At 54.6% G+C, this 19,315-nt stretch overlaps 1 protein-coding gene across 6 annotated transcripts in view; it reads left to right on the top strand.

Annotated features, from left to right (window-relative positions):
- Positions 1-19,315, top strand: part of DNMT3A (DNA methyltransferase 3 alpha) — an 84,413-nt gene that overhangs the window by 60,824 nt on the left and 4,274 nt on the right. For 3 of the 6 annotated variants that reach the window (XM_077926703.1, XM_077926702.1, XM_077926704.1), the window contains 16 exons: positions 1,974-2,186; positions 3,246-3,404; positions 4,627-4,734; positions 6,327-6,483; positions 6,659-6,808; positions 8,660-8,704; positions 9,144-9,223; positions 10,307-10,419; positions 11,859-12,042; positions 13,301-13,385; positions 13,479-13,624; positions 13,749-13,839; positions 15,682-15,830; positions 17,506-17,591; positions 17,907-17,976; positions 18,919-19,037. In XM_077926703.1, the coding sequence (XP_077782829.1) occupies positions 1,974-2,186; positions 3,246-3,404; positions 4,627-4,734; positions 6,327-6,483; positions 6,659-6,808; positions 8,660-8,704; positions 9,144-9,223; positions 10,307-10,419; positions 11,859-12,042; positions 13,301-13,385; positions 13,479-13,624; positions 13,749-13,839; positions 15,682-15,830; positions 17,506-17,591; positions 17,907-17,976; positions 18,919-19,037 (1,955 nt within the window). Of the gene's footprint in view, positions 1-1,973; positions 2,187-3,245; positions 3,405-4,626; positions 4,735-6,326; positions 6,484-6,658; positions 6,809-8,659; positions 8,705-9,143; positions 9,224-10,306; positions 10,420-11,858; positions 12,043-13,300; positions 13,386-13,478; positions 13,625-13,748; positions 13,840-15,681; positions 15,831-17,505; positions 17,646-17,906; positions 17,977-18,918; positions 19,038-19,315 lie in introns of all 6 variants that reach the window. The other 3 variants (XM_028725319.2, XM_028725320.2, XM_077926701.1) reach the window with 1 other exon arrangement.

Genomic DNA, 19,315 nt, shown 5'->3' with positions numbered 1-19,315 from the left:
GCCATGATCCGCCTGCAGGTTAATAATAATAGTTGTTGTTGTTATTATTATTATTATTATTATTATTATTATTATTAATAATAATACCCCGCCCATCTGGCTGGGTTTCCCCAGCCACTCTGGGCGGCTTCCAACAAAGTATTAAAATACAGTGGTCTGTTAAACATTAAAAGCTTCCCTAAAGAGGGCTGCCTAAACAGGTTCTCCTGCGCCAAATCCTTGGGGCCAACGGAGGTCCCCCCCCCCCCGAGACTCTCTTCTCTTCAGTCTTCCCAGGGAGAGGCAGGACAGCTGCTTGGGGGGAGGAAGGCAGAATGTGGAATCAGGTGGGCAACTCACCTGTCCCAACTTGGGGATGGTCTTTCCTCTCTCATGGTGACTTGGCGGAGATGCCGGCCTGCGATGCTAGTCGGCTTCAGGGTGTGAGAAGCAGCCCCCGCACCCCCCCTTGGCGATTTCATCTTCCGTCTCCTTCCTGGAGTGTTTTGGGCTCTTGTGGGAAAAGGCCAAATCTGTGCTTACGTCCATCCAATTCTGTAGTCAGAAGCAGGTCGGTGGGACTGGGATGAGCGGTTCTCATTGCCTTCGGTGGGGGCGTCCTGGGGGGCTTGCTGTGTGCTGTCCCTGAGGGGCTTAGCAGCCGCTGCCAACACACAGTTGCCGCCATCTGATCCCCCAAATCTTGGACACGCATCATCAGCCTCTGTCTCAAACTCAGGGCCCTCCCCTTTGCTCCTCCAGAGCCCCGGTCCTTCCAGAGAGGCAGTGCTTCCTTCTGGGGGCAGCAAAGAGAGATTCCCCCCCCCCCACTTCCTTTACCCCCATTGGTCTGTTGCTTCGTAGTTGGAGAGAGCCGTTGCTTGAGGCCTTGAATGTGGGGGACGCTTGCTAAAAATATTTTGGCAGAAATACTCAAACGCTCCCTTTTGCTCTTTAAAATTGGTCTTCCCCAGTTGTGGTTTGAGACCAGAATGTGGGGATATACTTGCGCCTGCCTGGGAGTCAGGGGTTTGGATCCTGCCCCCCGCACAGTGGATTCTCTGTGGGATCTTGGGCAAGCCAGCTCTTTGTTTCGCCTTACCTGTCCAGTGGATTCCTGAGTGGCCCGCCCTGCAGGGCGGTTGTGATGGGAAACGGAGAGAGAGATGAGAAACGACTTTGCGGGTTAGAAATGCTGCCCAGGTCAGAAACCTCCAGGGCGGATTTCCATCCTGCCCTAACCAAAACCTTTTGGCAGTTTCCGTTACGCTGAGACTGTTTGGCACTGAGCTCTCTGGCCGCCTGTGGACTGGAATTGGCGAGCTCAGCGTGGCTGGCAGAGCCTGTGGGGAAGGTGGAGACCCCCTTGCGCGTGGGGTGGGGGGGCTGCTTCTGGTGGTCTCAACCAGGCCCTCATTTACGGAGCAAGCCCCCCCAGCTGAAAGACCCCTCCCCACCTCACAAGGTCATGCTGAATTTTGCAACTCTCAAATTCTCAAAACGAGGGGTGCTAAAAAGTTGAAGCGTGGGAATTCAAGAAATATTTGGGTCCAATTAATATAATTTAGCATTGCTTGGTAAGTAAAATATGTATAAAGTTGCTTAGAAATTGTTAAAAATTATTGCCAAGGGCTTGCAGTTAAATGATTTGGTTTTCCGAAAGCAGTTCATGTGCTTCTTCATCAAATGTAGACTTAACCAAGCTAAATGCGGTCCGGTTGCAAAAATAATTGCACCCGAAAACGTATTTTTCTCACTGGAGAAATGTGCAAAAACTAAGTTTTGCCCCCTGAAATGGCATGCGCTGCCTGCCAGTTTTTTTCGACGGAGCTTCCTTCCTGGCGAAATGTCTCTCTGTCCTCGGAAGGAGCGCCCCCTGAGCTGGCTGGGCTTTGCCCGACAGTGAGTGCGCCAGGGTGGGCACCACAGAAGGGGGGGGGGGAGAAGCCCCTTCCCTCGTCTGCCGCCCCAACCTTGTCTGCCGTCTCCCGCAGGCTGAGAAGAAGGCCAAGGTCATTGCCGGGATGAATGCGGTGGAGGAGATGCCCCCCAGCGAGCCCCAGAAGGAGGAGGAGGCCAGCCCCCCGGCCTCGCAGCAGCCCACCGACCCCGCCTCGCCCACCGTGGCCACCACTCCGGAGCCCGTGGGGCCCGAGGCCGTGGACAAAGGCATGTCCAAGTCGGCCGACGACGAGCCGGAATACGAGGTGAGCATTGCCCTTCTCTGAGCCCCACCCCCCGAGCTCCCGGCCCCCTGGGGGGGTCTCTCCCCACACTGAATGCTGACCCCCAGACAGGGCTGGCTTGAGCCACGCAGGGCAGAGGCTGCGGGCAAGGGCACCTCCGCAAGGGGAGAAGCTGGTGTGGCTGGCCGCCACTGCTGCCCCCCATGCAGCCGTGTGCTGAAGACTGCGCCTATGGGGTGCCCCCCCACCTTGCATTGGGTAGCTGAGTTGGCAGGGAGGAACGATCAGGCTGAGAGAGAGGGAGCGCCCAGGAGAGGGTTTGCTCTCAGCCGGAGGGGAAGGAGGCTCAAATCCCCAGGGAAAGTGAGGCCAAGATCCTGGGAGCAGCGTAGGCTCGGGATTGAAAAATAAGCTAAATGTGGCAGGTTCAGCACAAGTCATGTTAGGTGATGAACAAATCACCAACGAGGCATTTAGGACCTATAAAATAATGTAACAAGTCCACACACACACTCTTCCTCCCCACCTAATGACTCACAATCTTTGCTTTTTTTTTTTTTTGCTTCTTTTTAAATATAGTTTTTATTTGATTGTACAGATTTGTTGACCTTCAAAATCACAAATAGTAAAAATTACACAAGATTCTCCCGAATCTCTAGACTCCCCTCCATCGGTTCTTAACCTTTTCAGCTGCATATTATAAGTCACTCTTAATTTTCCGGTTCTCCATTGTATCCAAAGCCTGTGTGACGTTACAAGAGTTATTTAAGACCTGCTAAAGAGTTCAGATGTTTACAGTGGTCTTTCAAGTATAGTCTAAATCCCCCCCACCCATTCTTTGTTGAAGTTTTGATCCTCCTGGTTTCTGATTTTCACGGTCATTTTTGCCATCTCTGCATAGCCCAGCAACTTGGCCTGCCATTCCGCTCTGGTCGGCGGGAAACTCTCGTCTCTCCAACTCTGGGCAGGCAGCTGTCAATCTTTGCTTTCTTCCGTCCATTAAATACACACCTCTGCAACAGAGCTGGATGTCCTTAGCCTGATGGCCTCTTCCTCTCTTCTTTCTCCTCCCCACGGCAGGACGGCCGGGGCTTTGGGATCGGGGAGCTGGTGTGGGGGAAGCTGCGGGGCTTCTCCTGGTGGCCGGGACGCATCGTCTCCTGGTGGATGACGGGCAGGAGCCGAGCCGCCGAGGGAACGCGCTGGGTGATGTGGTTTGGCGACGGGAAGTTCTCTGTGGTGAGTGGCCCAGGGGGGTGCAGGCCGGCTCGGGGGGGGGGGGAGCCAAGCAAGCAGCCGAGGGGCGAGGAAGCGGCTGCTTGCTCTGGCCTGAGCCCTGGGAGGCCGGCAGGGTCCCCTGCATGAAAGAAGAGGCTGCAGAATCAGGCCAGGGGCCCAAACCCAAGAGCCCCAGTCTCCCCTCCTGCAGTTTCCAGTGCCTAGAATTCAGAAGCCTGGCTGCCTCCATCCAACCTAACGGCCATCGATAGACCTCTCCTCCTCCATGAACTGGTCCAGTCCTCTTTGGAAGCCATCCGAGTTGGGGGCCATCTCTGCCCCCTGTTAATGGAGAAATCTGAGGGCTCCCTTGGGCAAAAACCAAGGACCCCAGCCCGGAATCCCAGAGCAAAACAGCAGCCAGTAGGCTTGGTCTTGATTGAAGACTGTCGCGACAGGACTCCCACCTGCCACCAGGTGAAACAAGATGGAAGCCCCATACAAAAGAAGACCCAAACTTTTATTAGCTGCTAATCCCCGTGTTACACCCCCCCAAAACTACATCATGGTTACATCATGAAAGGGGAGGTCTGGTGGCAGGAATCTGAGCACCCTGGACCCTGCCCCATGGTTCCCCTTGCCCTCCACCAAACACCCATCAAGTGTAACAAAAGAGATATTTACATTTCCCTGTTTCCCAGCCAAGTTCATCACACCCTTTTGTCTTCATCTGGGTTTGTTCTTTCTGGAATGGCTACCTGTCTGGCACTCAGGTATCAGGAGGCCAGGGATTATCACTCAGGCAGAGGGGCTGCTGAGTAGCTGACCTCACAGGTCTAGATGAATTTCTAGATAAATTTATCAGTGGATTCTTACATTTGGTATTGTGCAGCAAGGCCCTTTGAATAGATAGGAAGAAACTGTGATGGGGTGTTTTGTGGGGACAAATCACAAAAGTCACAAAAGTGACTGTGCTGATTTTGGTAGTGCATGATATCTGCTGAAGGGGCAACCCCCTCAACCTATATGTAAATCCCTGCAACACTCCTGTGGCAGGGAGTTCCGCGGTTCCACTTTGCTTTCTAACCCTAAGAAACTCCACCCTGCCCTCGTTCTGTCATTTATTTTCCCAAAGGGGGCGAAGGCGGTCTTCCCAGCTGCCTGGACCGCCCCTGGGATTTGTGGAGAGGGTTCTGTATCTTCACCCATGCCCCCCCCCCCCCCGGTCTTCTCTTTCCGGCAGGTCTGCGTGGAGAAGCTGCTCCCGCTCAGCTCCTTCTCCAACGCCTTTCACCAGGCCACGTACAGCAAGCAGCCCATGTACCGCAAAGCCATCTACGAGGTGCTGCAGGTAAGGCCTGACTCTGCCCCCCCCCCCCCGTTCGCGTCTCCCACCTGGCCAGCGTTCCTGGTCCCTGTTTGCAGGCAGGTAGGAAGCCTCTAAGGGATGCAGGTGGCGCTGTGGTCTAAACCGCTGAGCCTCTTGGGCTTGCCAATCAGAAGGTTGGCGGTTCGAATCCCCGCGACGGGGTGAGCGCCCGTTGCTCGGTCCCTGTTCCTGCCAACCTAGCAGTTCGAAAGCAAGTGCAAGTAGATCAATAGGTACCGCTCTGGCGGGAAGGTAATAATAAATTTTTATTTATACCCCGCCCTTCCCGGTTCAGAAAACCGGGCTCAGGGCGGCTAACAACAAATTTAAAACACTTAATTGATGCAACAAAAAACAGCATAAAATACAGTATAAAACGTGAATAACAATTCAGAATTCAAAAATCAATTTAGGGGGAAATCCATCCAATAAACATTAGATGATCACCAGGGCTAGCTGGCTAAATTAGTCCTATTTGGGCCAGCGAGGAGACCAGGGGAGAAATAGCTGTGGGATCCCAGAGCGGGTGAGGGAAGGGAAGGGAAATAAAAGATCAGGCTGAATTCAAATTAAAGGCCAGGCGGAATAGCTCTGTCTTACAGGCCCTGCGGTAGGAGGTTAAATCCTGCAGTGCCCTGGTCTCGTGGGACAGAGCGTTCCACCAGGTGGGAGCCATCACTGAGAAGGCCCTGGTCCTGGCGGAGGATAGTCTGGCTTCCTTAGGGCCCGGGACCTCCAAACTACGATTATTCATGGACCTTAAGGTCCTCTGTGGGGCAGACCAGGAGGGCCCTAAGTAAATACGAGGGCCCTAAGTTTCCATGCGCTGCTCTGGTTTCGGTGTTCCATTGCGCCAGAAGCAGCTTGGTCCTGCTGGCCACATGACCCAGAAAAACTGCCTGCGGACAAACGTTGGCTCCCTCGGCCAGTAAAGCAAGATGAGTGCCGCAACCCCAGAGTCGTCTGCGATTGGACTTAACTGTTGGGGGTCCTTTACCTTTACCTTTAAGGAAGCCTTTAAAAGGACAAGCGAAACTCCCCCCCCCCCATTCACACTGCCCCACAGACCAGCTCAGGGGGTGGGAAGGGACCTGGCCACCTGCTCCACAGCCTTCCTCACCTGCCCCAGATCCACCTGTGCCAGAAGCACAGAGGAAGAAAAGGGGTTTCCTTGGAAAAACAACATATTGAGGTCGGAGGAGTCTCCTAGTCCCACCCCCTTGAGGCAAGCCAAACAGAGGCTGAACCAATGTGTGGGGAGCCCCCCACCCCAGCAGGGTCCACAGCCAGCCTTGCCGGGGGGCAGATTCACATGCACCTACAAGTAGGTAGGAAGAAGCCCAGGCTCCCCTGCAGAGTTTGGGGGGCGCAACAGAGGGTCCAGCGGGGGTATCTTTGCCAGCCAGACCCCCACCCTGAAGCAGCTGCCCTAGGAGCATAGGGAGCAGCCTGCGCTGACCGCTCTCCAGGATTTCAGGCAGGGAGATGCTGCCGTCGGGGATTGCACCGGGGTCCCTTCTGCATGCACGCAGGTGCTCTACCCACTGAGCGAGCTGACCCTTCTGCCCCCGCAGGTGGCCAGCAGCCGGTCAGGCAAGATCTTCCCCTCCTGCCCCGAGAACGACGAAACCGACACCTCCAAAGTGGTGGAGATCCAGAACAAGCAGATGATTGAGTGGGCGGTGGGGGGCTTCCAGCCCTCTGGCCCCAAGGGCCTGGAGCCGCCAGAAGGTAAGGAAGTGGGGCAGGAGCTGGGGGGGGGCTCTAGGGCAGGCGGGCAGGCAGACCCTGGGGGGTCCCTGAAGCCCTGTGAGAGCCAAGCAGAGGAGTTTCCTCACTAAGGGACCGCGGATCTAGATTCGCACTCGGGGCTTGCCCCCTCACCCCCCTTGTTCTTTCCTTGCAGAGGAGCGCAACCCCTACAAAGAAGTTTACACAGAGATGTGGGTGGAGCCGGAAACCGCTGCCTACGCCCCTCCTCCCCCCGCCAAAAAACCAAGGAAAAGCACAGCGGAGAAGCCCAAGGTCAAGGAGATCATTGACGAGCGCACCAGAGGTCAGCCGGGGGCCGGGGGGGCTGCTTTGTCTGGGAGGCTCCCCGCTTTCTCTGATGTCGGACCATCAGAAGGATCCGCCGGATTAGGCCCAAGGGGATCACCTGGTCCTCTCCCCCCTCTCAGGATTGAACCTGCAACCGTGGACTCGCCAGTGCAGTGCAAGCAGAATCCGAACACAAGAGCGGCACTCTCCTCCTCCATTAATTTGCCTTTCAAAGCCGCCTTGCTTGGCTCCCTCCTGTGGCAGGGAGTTCCAAAGTTGAACTCTGTGCCGCATGAAGGACTTTTCTGGCCCAGCTGCTTCTGGGGGCAGGGGCAGGGGGGAGGCGCTATAGGACAGCAGCTGGCCTGCTGTGCAAACCCCCCGACGTGTGTTCCTGGTCCTCTGTAACCCACTCCATCTGGGGGTGCCCCCTCCTCCTCTGCTTGCTGGAGTAGCTGCCCCCAGTTTCCTCCTGTGCAGAGAAAGATCTGGACAGGTTCAGGTATTCTAAGAGGCTGCGTGGAGCAGTGGTCAGAGCAGAGCTTTCCCCATAAGTGTGTCCTCTTTCCCTGTCTCCCCCCTTCTGGGATGCAGGGCGTGGGGGGGCCTTCTTGCCTCTGTGCTTTGTCACCTGCACCCTGGCACAGCCCCTGGGCAACCTTCCTGCCCCACCCTGCCCCTTAGCCTCCTCTTCCGCCCCTCCTGGCATCGCTGGCACAGAGTCCTTGTCCCAAAGAGGCCAGTGTTGTGCTTGGGGGGCTGGGTTAGAGACCCTTCCGGCTGTTCCTTTGGGCAGCCCGGGACCCTGAAGGAGGCTGTTAGGGGGCAAGGAGGCTGTGCCCCCCCCGGGGGTCATGGAGGACTCCGCAGGAAAGGGGCAAAGCCTTTGCCCAGAGCTCAGAGCAGGCGGACGTCCACAAAGCAAAACAGGAAAAGCGGGTAAATAGTTTCAGTCAAGCCCTACGTAATCTGGGCAGATTTCGTCAAGACCACCTCTCTGTTTTTATCATGGGGAAAGTGGCAAAATCAGCATAGATAATGACCATCAGATGTGCTGATGAGCAGCTGAGGTCACCCCTTGGCATCCCATCATGCAGCCTTTGCCAAGCTGGCAGCACCTCCAGAGAATAAAAAAATTGGAGAGTTGGAAGGTACCCCTGGGGGTCATCCAGCCCAACCCCCTGCAAAGCAGGAATCTCAGCTGAAGCACCCAGGACAGACAACCATTCAACCTCTGCTTTAAAACCTCCAAGGAGAGTCCATCACCTCCCAAGGGAGACCGTTCCCTGTCAAGCAGCTCTGACTATCAGAAAGTTTTTTTGTATGTTTAGTTGGAATTTCCTTGTCACTTGAAGCCATGGGTTCGAGTCCTCCCTCCAGAGCAGGAGAAAACAAGCTTTCTCCCTCTCCCATTTGAGACATTTGAAGATGGCTCTCCTGTCTCCTCTCAGTCTCCTCTTTTCCAGGCCAAACAGACCCAGCTCCTTCAACCGTTCCTCCTCAGGCTTGGCTTCTAGACCCTTGATCATTTTAGTCACCCTCCTCTGCACACCTTCCAGCCTCTCAATATCCCATCTTCCTAAAAACTTTTAAATTTTTAATTCTTTTCCTGTATTTATTTTTGGTTTGATATTGATGTAAACCGCCGTGATATATTTCTACGATACAGTGGTGTAATAAATCTTTTGAAAAGCAAGATAAATATAACTTTTTAATGCGTAGTTTGGCGCTTTCCTGTTGTTGCAAACCGCTGTGATATATTTCCGGGAAGCAGTGGTATATAAGTATTTTTATAAATAGCAGAACAGAGCCCAACCTTATTCTCTGCCCTCCGCTCACCAAACCGCCCCCCCTTTTCACTCCGCAGAGCGTCTTGTTTACGACGTCCGGCAGAAGTGCAGGAACATTGAAGGTGAGCCTGAGCCCTTGTTGCCTCGGCTGCACAGAAGCGCGGGGGGGGTGCATGCATTTTTTGGGGGGTCGCTTTTCCATATCCACTTTCAGCGCTTTCCTTCAAGAGATGCTGGCCCCGGAAGCCGTAGGGTCCTGGGGGGGGGGGCGAGGAGAGTCCGTCCTCCCCCTGCCTAATAAGTGGCAGTCACTCAGTGCGGAGGGCCTTTTGTGCCCCCCCCTTGCAGCTGCCAGCTCCGTCCGGTCCAGCAGGAGGGGCCGTAATGTTCCGGGTCCAGTCCAGAGATTGCTGGCTCTGCCTTTGGAAGAGGGGGAGCAATGCAGATAGGTACAAAGGGAGGAGGGCGGTAGGACTAGCAAGGTGGGGGGAGACCAGGGGCAGCTCCCATCTCCCTCCCCTCGCCCCCCCTAACCCTTCTCATTGTCCCCCCCCCCCCCAGATATCTGCATCTCCTGTGGGAGCCTCAATGTCACCCTGGAGCACCCTCTCTTCAACGGAGGCATGTGCCAAAACTGCAAGGTAGGCGTCCAGGTGCCAGAATGCAAATAGGTAAAGGTAAAGGGACCCCTGACCATTAGGTCCAGTCGTGGCCGACTCTGGGGTTGGGGCGCTTATCTCGCTTTACTGGCCGAGGGAGCCGGCGTACAGCTTCCGGCTCATGTGGCCAGAAGGACTAAGCCGCTTGTGGCGAACCAGAGCAGCGCACAGAAACGCCGTTTACCTTTCCGCCGGAGTGGTACCTATTTATCTTCTTGCACTTTGACGTGCTTTCGAACTGCTAGGTTGGCAGGAGCTGGGACTGAGCAACGGGAGCTCACCCCGTCGCGGGATCACATTCATCCAGTGCTTTACCAACTGCACTGGCTCCCGGTGGAGTCCAGGGTCAGGTTTAAGGTGCTGGTTTTGACCTTTAAAGCCCTATATGGCCTAGGACCCTCGTACCTACGGGACCGCCTCTCCTGGTATGTCCCATGGAGGACCTTAAGGACTTTGGAGGTCCCAAGCCTCAAGGAGGTTAGATTGGTTTCAACTAGGGCCAGGGCCTTTTCTGTACTGGCCCCGACTTGGTGGAACACTCTGTCCCAAGAGACCAGGCCACTGCGGGACTTGACATCTTTCCGCAGGGCCTGCAAGACAGAGCTGTTCCGCCTGGCCTTTGGTTTGGACTCAGTCGAACCCTTATGTTTTCCCTCCCCTTATGGTTTTGATCCATTGACTACTTTTAAAATGAGGCTGCATTTTAAATTGCATTTTAACCTGTATTTTAAATTGGGGCTTCCCCCCCCCTTCTCTTTCCCCCCTATTGTGTTTTTACTGGGATTTACGGCTCTGGCTGGGGAGGGCGGGGTATAAATAAAAATTATTATTATTATTATTATTATTATTATTATTATTCTCTGCCTGCGCCCCACCTCTAAGGGGGCAGCCAGCGCCTTTCCTGTTAGTGTGTTGCAAAGGGCATGGAGCCGTAGAATTGTGGAGTTCGGTGGGACCCCCGAGGGCCATCTAGCTCAGCCCCCTGCGAGGCAACAATCGCAGCTCACCGTCGGCGCCAAGAAGGCCCCCTCACTTCTCTCTCCTCTTGTCCCCCCCCCCCAACAGAACTGCTTTTTGGAATGCGCTTACCAGTATGACGACGACGGCTACCAGTCCTACTGCACCATCTGCTGTGGGGGCCGCGAAGTCCTCATGTGTGGCAACAACAACTGCTGCAGGTGAGCCAAAGAATGGGGGAGGGCCAAGGGGGAGGGGTCCACACCTGTCTGCTCCCCCCCCCCAGCTGGTGGCCCTCCCTAAGGCCAGGGGACCCACTAGAAGACACCTCCCATTGCCTCAGCCAGGTATTATTATTACACCCTGAGATCCAGCTCCGAGGGCCTTTTGGCGGTTCCCTCCCTGTGAGTAGTGAGGTTACAGGCAAGCTTCCCTCAACAGGGATGCCTTCGGATGTTTTAAAAGTAGGATAGTTGTTTATTTCCTTCACATCTGAAGGGAGGGCTTTCCACAGGGTGGGCGCCACTACCGAGAAGGCCCTCTGCCTGGTTCCCTGTAGCTTCGCTTCTTGCAGTGAGGGAACTGCCAGAAGGCCCTCAGTACTGGACCTCAGCGTCCGGGCAGAACGATGGGGGTGGAGACGCTCCTTCAGGTATACAGGACCGAGGCCGTTTAGGGCTTTAAAGGTCAGCACCAACACTTTGAATTGCGCTCGGAAACGTACTGGGAGCCAGTGTAGGTCTTTCAGGACCAGTGTTATGTGGTCTTGGCGGCTGCTCCCAGTTACCAGTTTGGCTGCCGCATTCTGGATTAGTTGTAGTTTCTGGGTCACCTTCAAAGGTAGCCCTACGTAGAGCGCATGGCAGTAGTCCAAGCGGGAGATAACCAGAGCATGCACCACTCTGGCCAGTCTGTGGGCAGGTAGGGTCTCATCCTGCGTACCAGATGGAGCTGATAGACAGCTGCCCTGGACACAGAATTAACCTGCACCTCCATGGACAGCTGTGAGTCCAGAATGACTCCCAGGCTGCGCACCTGGTCCTTCAGGGGCACAGTTACACCATTCAGGATCACGCAGAAGCAGGCTGGGAACCAGACCGCAAAAAGCGCTTGCTGGACTAGCCCCATGGCCCAAGCAGACGCCCCAAAGGGAAAGCCACAGGCAGGATCCGAGCCCAAGAGCAACTCTCTCCTCCTGCCGTTTTCAGCAGCTGGAATTCAGAAACATTATTCACTTTGACTATGGAGGCAGAGCAGAGCCATCCTGGTTGGAGCCATCAATAGCCCTCTCCTCCTCCTCCTCCACCTCCATGAATTTGTCCCCTCCTCTTTGAAATCCATCCAAGCTGGGAGTCCATTGCTTCCTCATGTGGGATGGAGTTCCACAGTTTAACGAGGCGCTGCATGAAGAAGGGCTTTCTCTTATTTGCCCCGATTCTTCCAACATTCAGGCTAGGGATAAGGAAAGATTCGCCCAGCAGTTGGGTTTGGGTTGGGCTAGGCCTGGGAGGGACCCCTGCCAGTCAGTGCCAGGGTGATCCCACAGGCAGTGGAGCAAGCCGGGGGGAGGCAGGGGCGGGGGTTAGACTGCCAGAGTCCGGAATCCCTCCCTCCCTCGTCCTGCTGGGCCGGAGCGCTGATGGCTGGACTCTGCCCGCAGGTGCTTTTGCGTGGAGTGCGTGGACTTGCTGGTGGGCCCTGGCGCTGCCCAGGCGGCCATCAAGGAAGACCCCTGGAACTGCTACATGTGCGGCCACAAAGGCATCTACGGCCTGCTCCGGCGGCGGGAAGACTGGCCCTCGCGCCTCCAGATGTTTTTCGCCAACAACCACGACCAAGAGTTTGTAAGTTCGGGGCGGGGGGGGGGGATAAGGCGGGTCTTGGGTGCCCTTTTGCCAGGACGGTTCAGGAGGCGGCAGGAGACACCTTGGCCCTTGCCCTCTACTGTGTCCTCTGGGGAGCCGCTTGTCTTGCCCGGCCAGTGGCCCTGCGCCTGAGCGCAAGAGTGGATTTATTCCGTTGTAATGCTCAAGGCACAGCAGCAGCGGCAGGGAAGCCACACAAGGGGAGCTCCAGGCCTATAAATTGCATGAGCTTCTGTTGTTGTTGTTGTTGTTGTTGTTGTTGTTGTTATTGTTATTATTATTATTATTTTATTTACTTTAATTTAATTATTGATTGATTGAATTTATACACTGCCCTATATATACCCAGAGGTCTCATGGCAGTTAAATGCTTGTAGAATGGCATTCCATCACCTTAGCTATATGCATATGTAGAAATCCAGTTGCATTCTATGGGAAAGGAAATCCTGAATTTGGGCTGGGCAAGATCTGGCTTTCAGCATTGCAATATATCACCAGCTAAACATGGCAATACAGTGGTACCTTGGTTCTCAGACTTAATCCGTTCCAGAAGTCTGTTCCAAAACCAAAGCATTCCAAAACCAAGGCGTGCTTTCCCATAGGAATGTATGCTAAATGGATCGATCCGTTCCAGACTTTGAAAAACAACCCCTAAAACAGCACTTTAACTTGATTATCACTATCGAACAAGACCATTGATCCATAAAATGAAAGCAATAAACAATGTACTGCAGTTACACAATCGATCAATCAGTAGCTGAACTGGGTTCCACACAGTCACAAAAACAAAACAAAAAAAGCCACAAAAAGTGCAAAATAAATAGTAAAAACAGACAGACCTCAGTGTAACACTCAAAATGGAGCACGTTCGGCTTCTGAAAAAAGTTCACAAACTGGAACACTTGGAACTTTGGGTTCCAAGTTGTTTGAGTACCAAGGCGTTTGAGAACCAAGGTACTGGATATATCCCGATGTCCAAAAGAAGCATGGAGCTATGTAGAGGCATTGGTTGGCTTGCAAGATCTCCGTTGACCCCATGAGATCTCCCATGAGATCTTGCACGACCTTCCCTCCACTGGGGAATTCCGGGGGTCTTGACTTTGCACAGATTTGCCCCGTCACGCAAATCCCCGGGACACAACCCCCCGCCTGAGTTGCCGGCCTGCAGCCCTGTCACACACACACCCGCCTTCCTCTCTCGCCCACCCCAACGCCGTCTCTCTTTGCATCTTGGCAGGACCCACCAAAGGTTTACCCGCCGGTCCCTGCCGAGAAGAGGAAGCCCATCCGGGTGCTCTCGCTCTTTGACGGCATTGCCACAGGTGAGCCCAGCCCCTCTCCCGGAAGCGAGGGCCGTGTTGGGGTGCAGACCCCCCCCCTTGCGCAGCTGTGACTCTCCCCCCTCCTCCCTCCAGGTCTCCTGGTGCTGAAGGACCTGGGCATTCAGGTGGACCGCTACATCGCCTCGGAGGTGTGCGAGGACTCCATCACGGTTGGGATGGTGCGGCACCAGGGCAAGATCATGTATGTTGGGGACGTCCGCAATGTCACGCAGAAACACGTACGTGGAGCTCTGGGGAGGGGGGGAGGGCGGCTTCCCCTCCCTCTGTGTCGCTGGCCCAGGACCCCAGCCCCAGGGGGCGCCCCTCCCGCCTCTGACGCTCCCGCCTCCTTCCGCACTGCAGATACAGGAGTGGGGGCCCTTCGACCTGGTGATTGGAGGCAGCCCCTGCAACGACCTCTCCATCGTCAACCCCGCCAGGAAAGGCCTTTACGGTAGGTGCCCCCCCATCCCGGTCCCTGCCGGGGCTCATGCAGTCATAGAATCGTCAGGTTGGGTCATTGGGTCCAGCCTTTCCGAAACTTGGGTCTCCAGCTGTTTTTGGACTACAGTTCCCCTCCTCCCTCATCATTGAAATACCTACACTGGCTCCCAGTACGTTTCCGAGCACAATTCAGAGTGTTTGTGCTGACCTTGAAAGCCCAAAATGGCCTCAGCCCAGTATACCTGAAGGAGCGTCTCCACTCCGGACACCTGGGTCCAGCGCCGAGGGCCTTCTGGCGGTTCCCTCATTGCGAGAAGCCAAGTTACAGGGAACCAGGCAGAGGGCCTTCTCAGTGGTGGCACCCGCCCTGTGGAACGCCCTCCCACCAGATGTCAAGAAATAAACAACTATCTTGACTTTTAGAAGACATCTGAAGGCAGCCCTGTTTAGGGAAGTTTTTAATGTTTGAAGTTTTACAGTGGGAGCTCTGGTTGCAAATGGGATCCGTTCCGGAGGCCCGTTCGCAACCTGAGAAGAACGCAACTTGCATCTGTGCATGCGCGGGTTGCCGCTTCTGTGCATGTGCGTGACGTCATTTTGCACTTCTGCACATGCGCGAGCGGCGAAACCCGGAAATAACCCTTTCCGCTACTTCTGGGTTGCCGCGGGACGCAATCTGAAAACGCGCAACCTGAAGCAAACATAACATGAGGCTACCAGACTTTTGGAAGACATCTGAAGGCTGCCCTGTTTAGGGAAGCTTTTAATGTTTAACAGACCACTGTATTTTAATACTGTGTTGAAAGCCGCCCAGAGTGGCTGGGGAAGCCCAGCCAGATGGGCGGGGTATAAATAATAAATTCTATTCTATTCTATTCTGTTGGTCCTACTCGCTAGGGATGATGGGAGTTGTGGTCCAAAAACAGCTGGAGACCCAAGTTGAGGAAGGCCTGATCTAGTCCAATGCCCCGCAATGCAGGAATCTCGGCTAGAGCATCCATAACAGATGGCCCTCCAACCTTTGCTTAGAAACCTCCAAGGAAGGAGAATTCACAACCTCCCAAGGGAGACCGATCCACTATTGAACAGCTCTTGCTGTCAGAAAGTTCTTCCTGATGTTTAGTTGAAATCTCCTTTCTTGTTACTTGAAGCCATGGGTTCGAGTCCTCCCCTCCAGAGCTGGAGAAAACAAGCTAGTTCACTTTTCCATTTGATGGCCCTTGACATATTTGACATATCTTCTCCAGGCTAAACATTCCCAACTACCTCAAAGCCGTTTAAATCATCTGTGTCACTGATAGCTGTGACCCCAGGGTTAGGGTCTTCCTTTGTCTAGTGATGGTGGCGCTGTGGTCTAAACCACTGAGCCTCTTGGGCTTGCCATCCAGAAGGTCGGCGGTTCGAATCCCCGCGACGGGGTGAGCTCCTGTTGCTCTGTCCCAGCTCCTGCCAACCTAGCAGTTCAAAAGCATGCCAGTGCAAGTAGATAAAATAGGTACCATTGCGACGGGAAGGTAAACTGCATTTGCATGCACTCTGGCTTGCGTCACAGTGCCCTGTTGCAGCAGAAACTGTTTAGTCCTGCTGTCCACATGACCTGGAATACTGTCTGTGGACAAACGCCGGCTCCCTCGGCCTGAAAGCGAGATGAGCACCACAGCCCCATAGTGCCTTTGACTGGACCTAACTGCCCAGGGGTTCCTTTACCTTCCCTTCCCTTGCCTAGGGGGACGCCCTTAATCGCCCTGGAGCGTGGGGCCAGAAGGGCTTGCCAAGGGAGCTTTTGTGTCTTGTGGGCTGGTCTTGGGTTTGCGCCCCTGTTCATGGCGGTCTTCCTCCCCTCCCACCCCAGAGGGCACGGGCCGACTCTTCTTTGAGTTCTACCGGCTGCTGCACGAGGCCCGGCCCAAGGAGGGAGACGAGCGGCCCTTTTTCTGGCTCTTTGAGAACGTGGTGGCGATGGGCGTCAGCGACAAGAGAGACATCTCTCGCTTCCTGGAGGTGAGAGGGTGGGCAGCGGGTGGGTGGGCAGGCAGCGCTCTTTCCTCCTTGCCCGCCCTCTGAAAGTTCCTGAATCTCCCTGGGCGGGAGAGGGAGGAGCAGCCTGGGGGAACGGGCCGGATCTGAGCCAAAGCAGCCAGAACAGGACCAAAGGCACAACCTGCCTGCGCCTCTGCTGTGCTCCAGGCGCAGGGAGTTCCTCCTGCCACCAGAGGGCACCTGAGTGTTTCCAGGGCTCATCTTGCATATGCCAGTGCTTAAAAAGCAGTCTTGCCTAGCGGTTAGAGTGGCAGAGCACCAGGTTCAAATCCCCCACTCTTCCAGGAAACGCTCAGCAGGTGGCTCTCAGCCTATCCTACCTGGCAGGGTTGTTGGGATTAAATGAGGAGGGGCAGAACCATGTAGGTGCAATTTCCTTGCAGGGAAATTGGGGTCTCAATGTTGACCTCCTGTCATCCCTGTCTATTGTTCCTGCTGGCTGTCGGGGTTTTGGGAAGGGGGCAGCTTCTGAGGGAGGGGGCAACATCTGGCAGCCTCTCTCTCTTCTAAGTGAATCCAGAATGTTAGCACCCCAGGGGTGAACACGACAGCCAGGTCAGAAATGAGGCTGAGAAGCTGAATGGTCTGTTCCAGGATTGAATCAGGGTGGGGTTGTCAGACAGGGCCAGGGGTCAGCAAACCTTTTGAGCAGGGGGCCGGTCCACTGTCCCTCAGACCTTGTGGGGGGCCGGACTATATTTTGAAAAAGAAAAAAATGAACAAATTCCTATGCCCCACAAATTACCCAGAGATGCATTTTAAATAAAAGCACACTTTCTACTCATGTAAAAACACACTGATTCCCGGGCCGTCTGGGGGCCGGATTGAGAAGGCGATTGGGCCAGATCCGGCCCCCAGGCCTTAGTTTGCCTACCCATGATCAGGGCATTGAATGAATGAATGAAATCTTTATTGCTGAAAGCAATAAGCCGTCACAATTGGTCACAATGCACAGAATACAAATAATTGATTTAAAACAGAACAACAGCAGCAGCAACAGCAGCAAAGCAAACATACAAAAATGCGAAAAACACACCTGCATAAGTTAAGCACTCCATTTCTCTCGCTCCCCCTTATGATACTTGTCTTGGTGCCCAGCTCTCAACTTACTTGCAGCCAAGGCAAATTTTGCAGCCTGTGCAGTAAGAAATATGTTCTTGCCAGCCAGCAAATAGAGATTTGCTGAAGGGGAGGTCGATTGGAAAGAGAGCAAAGGATGTAATATAGGATGTAATCTCGGGGAATCCACAGATAGGGAAGGGGCACCGAGGGTCATCTAGCACAATCCCCTGTGAGGCAGGAATCTCATTTGGTTCTAGATTAAACCACAGGGCGCCTTCTGCTCAGTGAGGCCCTCCGGTGGGCAGGACAGGGCTGGCACAGGGGCATCAGAAGCTGCCTTCTACTGCACTGGCTGGCATCAGTGGCTTTCCAGAGCTTCAGGCCTGCCCTGGAGATGCCCGTTCTGCGGGCAAGGCGGGAGCTGCGCCACTGAGCTCTGCCCCTTCCCCAAAGGCACGAGCAGGGGCAGGCACTCGCCGGAAAGGTCTGGAGGGCCTGACCGGGGGGGAGGGCAGCCCTTCGCCCTGCCCGCCCCTTGACGCCTTCCTCCTCCCCCCTTCTCTCTCGGCTGCAGTCCAACCCAGTGATGATCGATGCCAAAGAGGTCTCGGCAGCGCACAGAGCCCGCTACTTCTGGGGGAACCTGCCCGGCATGAACAGGTTGGTCAGAGGTCTGGCGCCAGCACCCAGAAACCCGCCCGTGCCAAGGAAGCGGTGAGGTCCTGCCAGAACCCTGCCTGCTTTGGGACAGAGAGGAAATTAATAATAATAATAATAATAATAATAATAATAATAATAATAATAATAATGGATTAAAACTTGAGCCCGCTTGCCAGCTCCTCTGGCTTACATCTGTGAGGAGGGGGCTTGGGGGGCGAAGGTGTGAGGCCCAGGAGGTGGGGGTCTTGCAGGGAGGGGCCTTGAGGCTCCCGGGATCCCTGTTCTGGGCTGATCAGTTGTCTGTTTCCCCTGCAGGCCGTTGGCTTCAACTGTGAATGATAAGTTGGAACTGCAGGAGTGTCTGGAGCATGGCAGGATAGCCAAGGTGAGTGCAGGGAAGGGAAAGGGCCTCTAGTTGAGGAAGGAAGGAAGGAAGGCAGGAGTTGCCAAGTGTTCGGACCTCACAGGCAGGGAAGGCCACCCACCTGGATATAATAATAATAATATAATAATAATTTATTATTTGTACCCCGCCCATCTGGCTGGCTTAAAAATACATTAAAATGCCACACATTAAAAACTTCCCTGAACAGGGCTGCCTTCAGATGTCTTAAAAGTAGTGTCATTCTTTATCTCCTTGACATCTGGTGGGAGGGAGTTCCACAGGGCGGGCACCACCACCGAGAAGGCCCTCTGCCTGGTTCCCTGTAACTTGGCTTCTCGCAGGGAGGGAACCACCAGAAGGCCCTTGGCACTGGACCTCAGTGTCTGGGCAGAACAATGGGGGTGGAGACGTTCCTTCAGATATACTGGACCAAGGCCGTTTAGGGCTTTAAAGGTCGGCACCAACACTTTGTGTTGTGCTCGGAAATTTACTGGCTTTCAAAGAGAACCAGACCAGTTCCTGGAGGAGGAGAGGGCTGTGAGAGGCTCCTGCTCTGTCTCCACAGTCCAAGGCAGCCATGTGGCCCCTGGAGCCCAGTTCGAGGGCAGAGTTGCCCTTGTGTCCGATTCCCACTTGCGGGTTTCCCTCTGTGAGAATTTGAAGGGCCACAGGCCTGATCCAGCAGCTCCTCCTTCTATCCTTATGAGAAGAAGCCAAGGGTATCTGATTCTGCTGAAGCTGCCAGTGCCCCCTGCAGTTGCCAGTCAGAGTTGGGGGCAACAGGAGTCCCCTGCTGAGGAAGGGCAGGGAGGTCAGGCAAAGCGGGGGCTGGGGGAGGTGAGGCGCCCGCTTCATGGGCTGGGACGGGGGAGGGGGGCAGGGTGGACGTCCCGCAGCCCCCCCCCGGCTGACCTTGCCTCCGCCCTCTGTGCTCCCGCCCAGTTCAGCAAAGTGCGAACCATCACCACTCGCTCCAACTCCATCAAGCAAGGCAAAGACCAGCATTTCCCCGTCTTCATGAACGAGAAGGAAGACATTCTGTGGTGCACCGAGATGGAGAGGTGGGTGCCTGCCCTCCCTTCCCACTTGAGGCATTCCCAAAGCAAAGGAAGGATTGAACTCTGATGAATAAGAATACACACAGAGGCTTGAACCAGCAAGACTCTGGGAAGGGTGCCTATAATAATGTTGGTCCCTCTACCCCTCAGCCCAGGTCGTTTTATTCACAAAAGAACTTTTTACAGTGTGTTCCTAAGAACCAATCAGATTTCTTCTGAGCATTTCAACAAACCCCACGTGGGGACAAAGTTACACTACAAACACTAGTTAAGCACGCATA

This window comes from Podarcis muralis, chromosome 3 (genome assembly GCF_964188315.1).
Source record: "Podarcis muralis chromosome 3, rPodMur119.hap1.1, whole genome shotgun sequence".
In the NCBI taxonomy this organism is placed as follows: Eukaryota; Metazoa; Chordata; class Lepidosauria; order Squamata; family Lacertidae; genus Podarcis; species Podarcis muralis.
The sequence above is the reverse complement of the archived record's forward strand: the minus strand, read 5'-3'. Positions and strand labels throughout refer to the sequence as shown.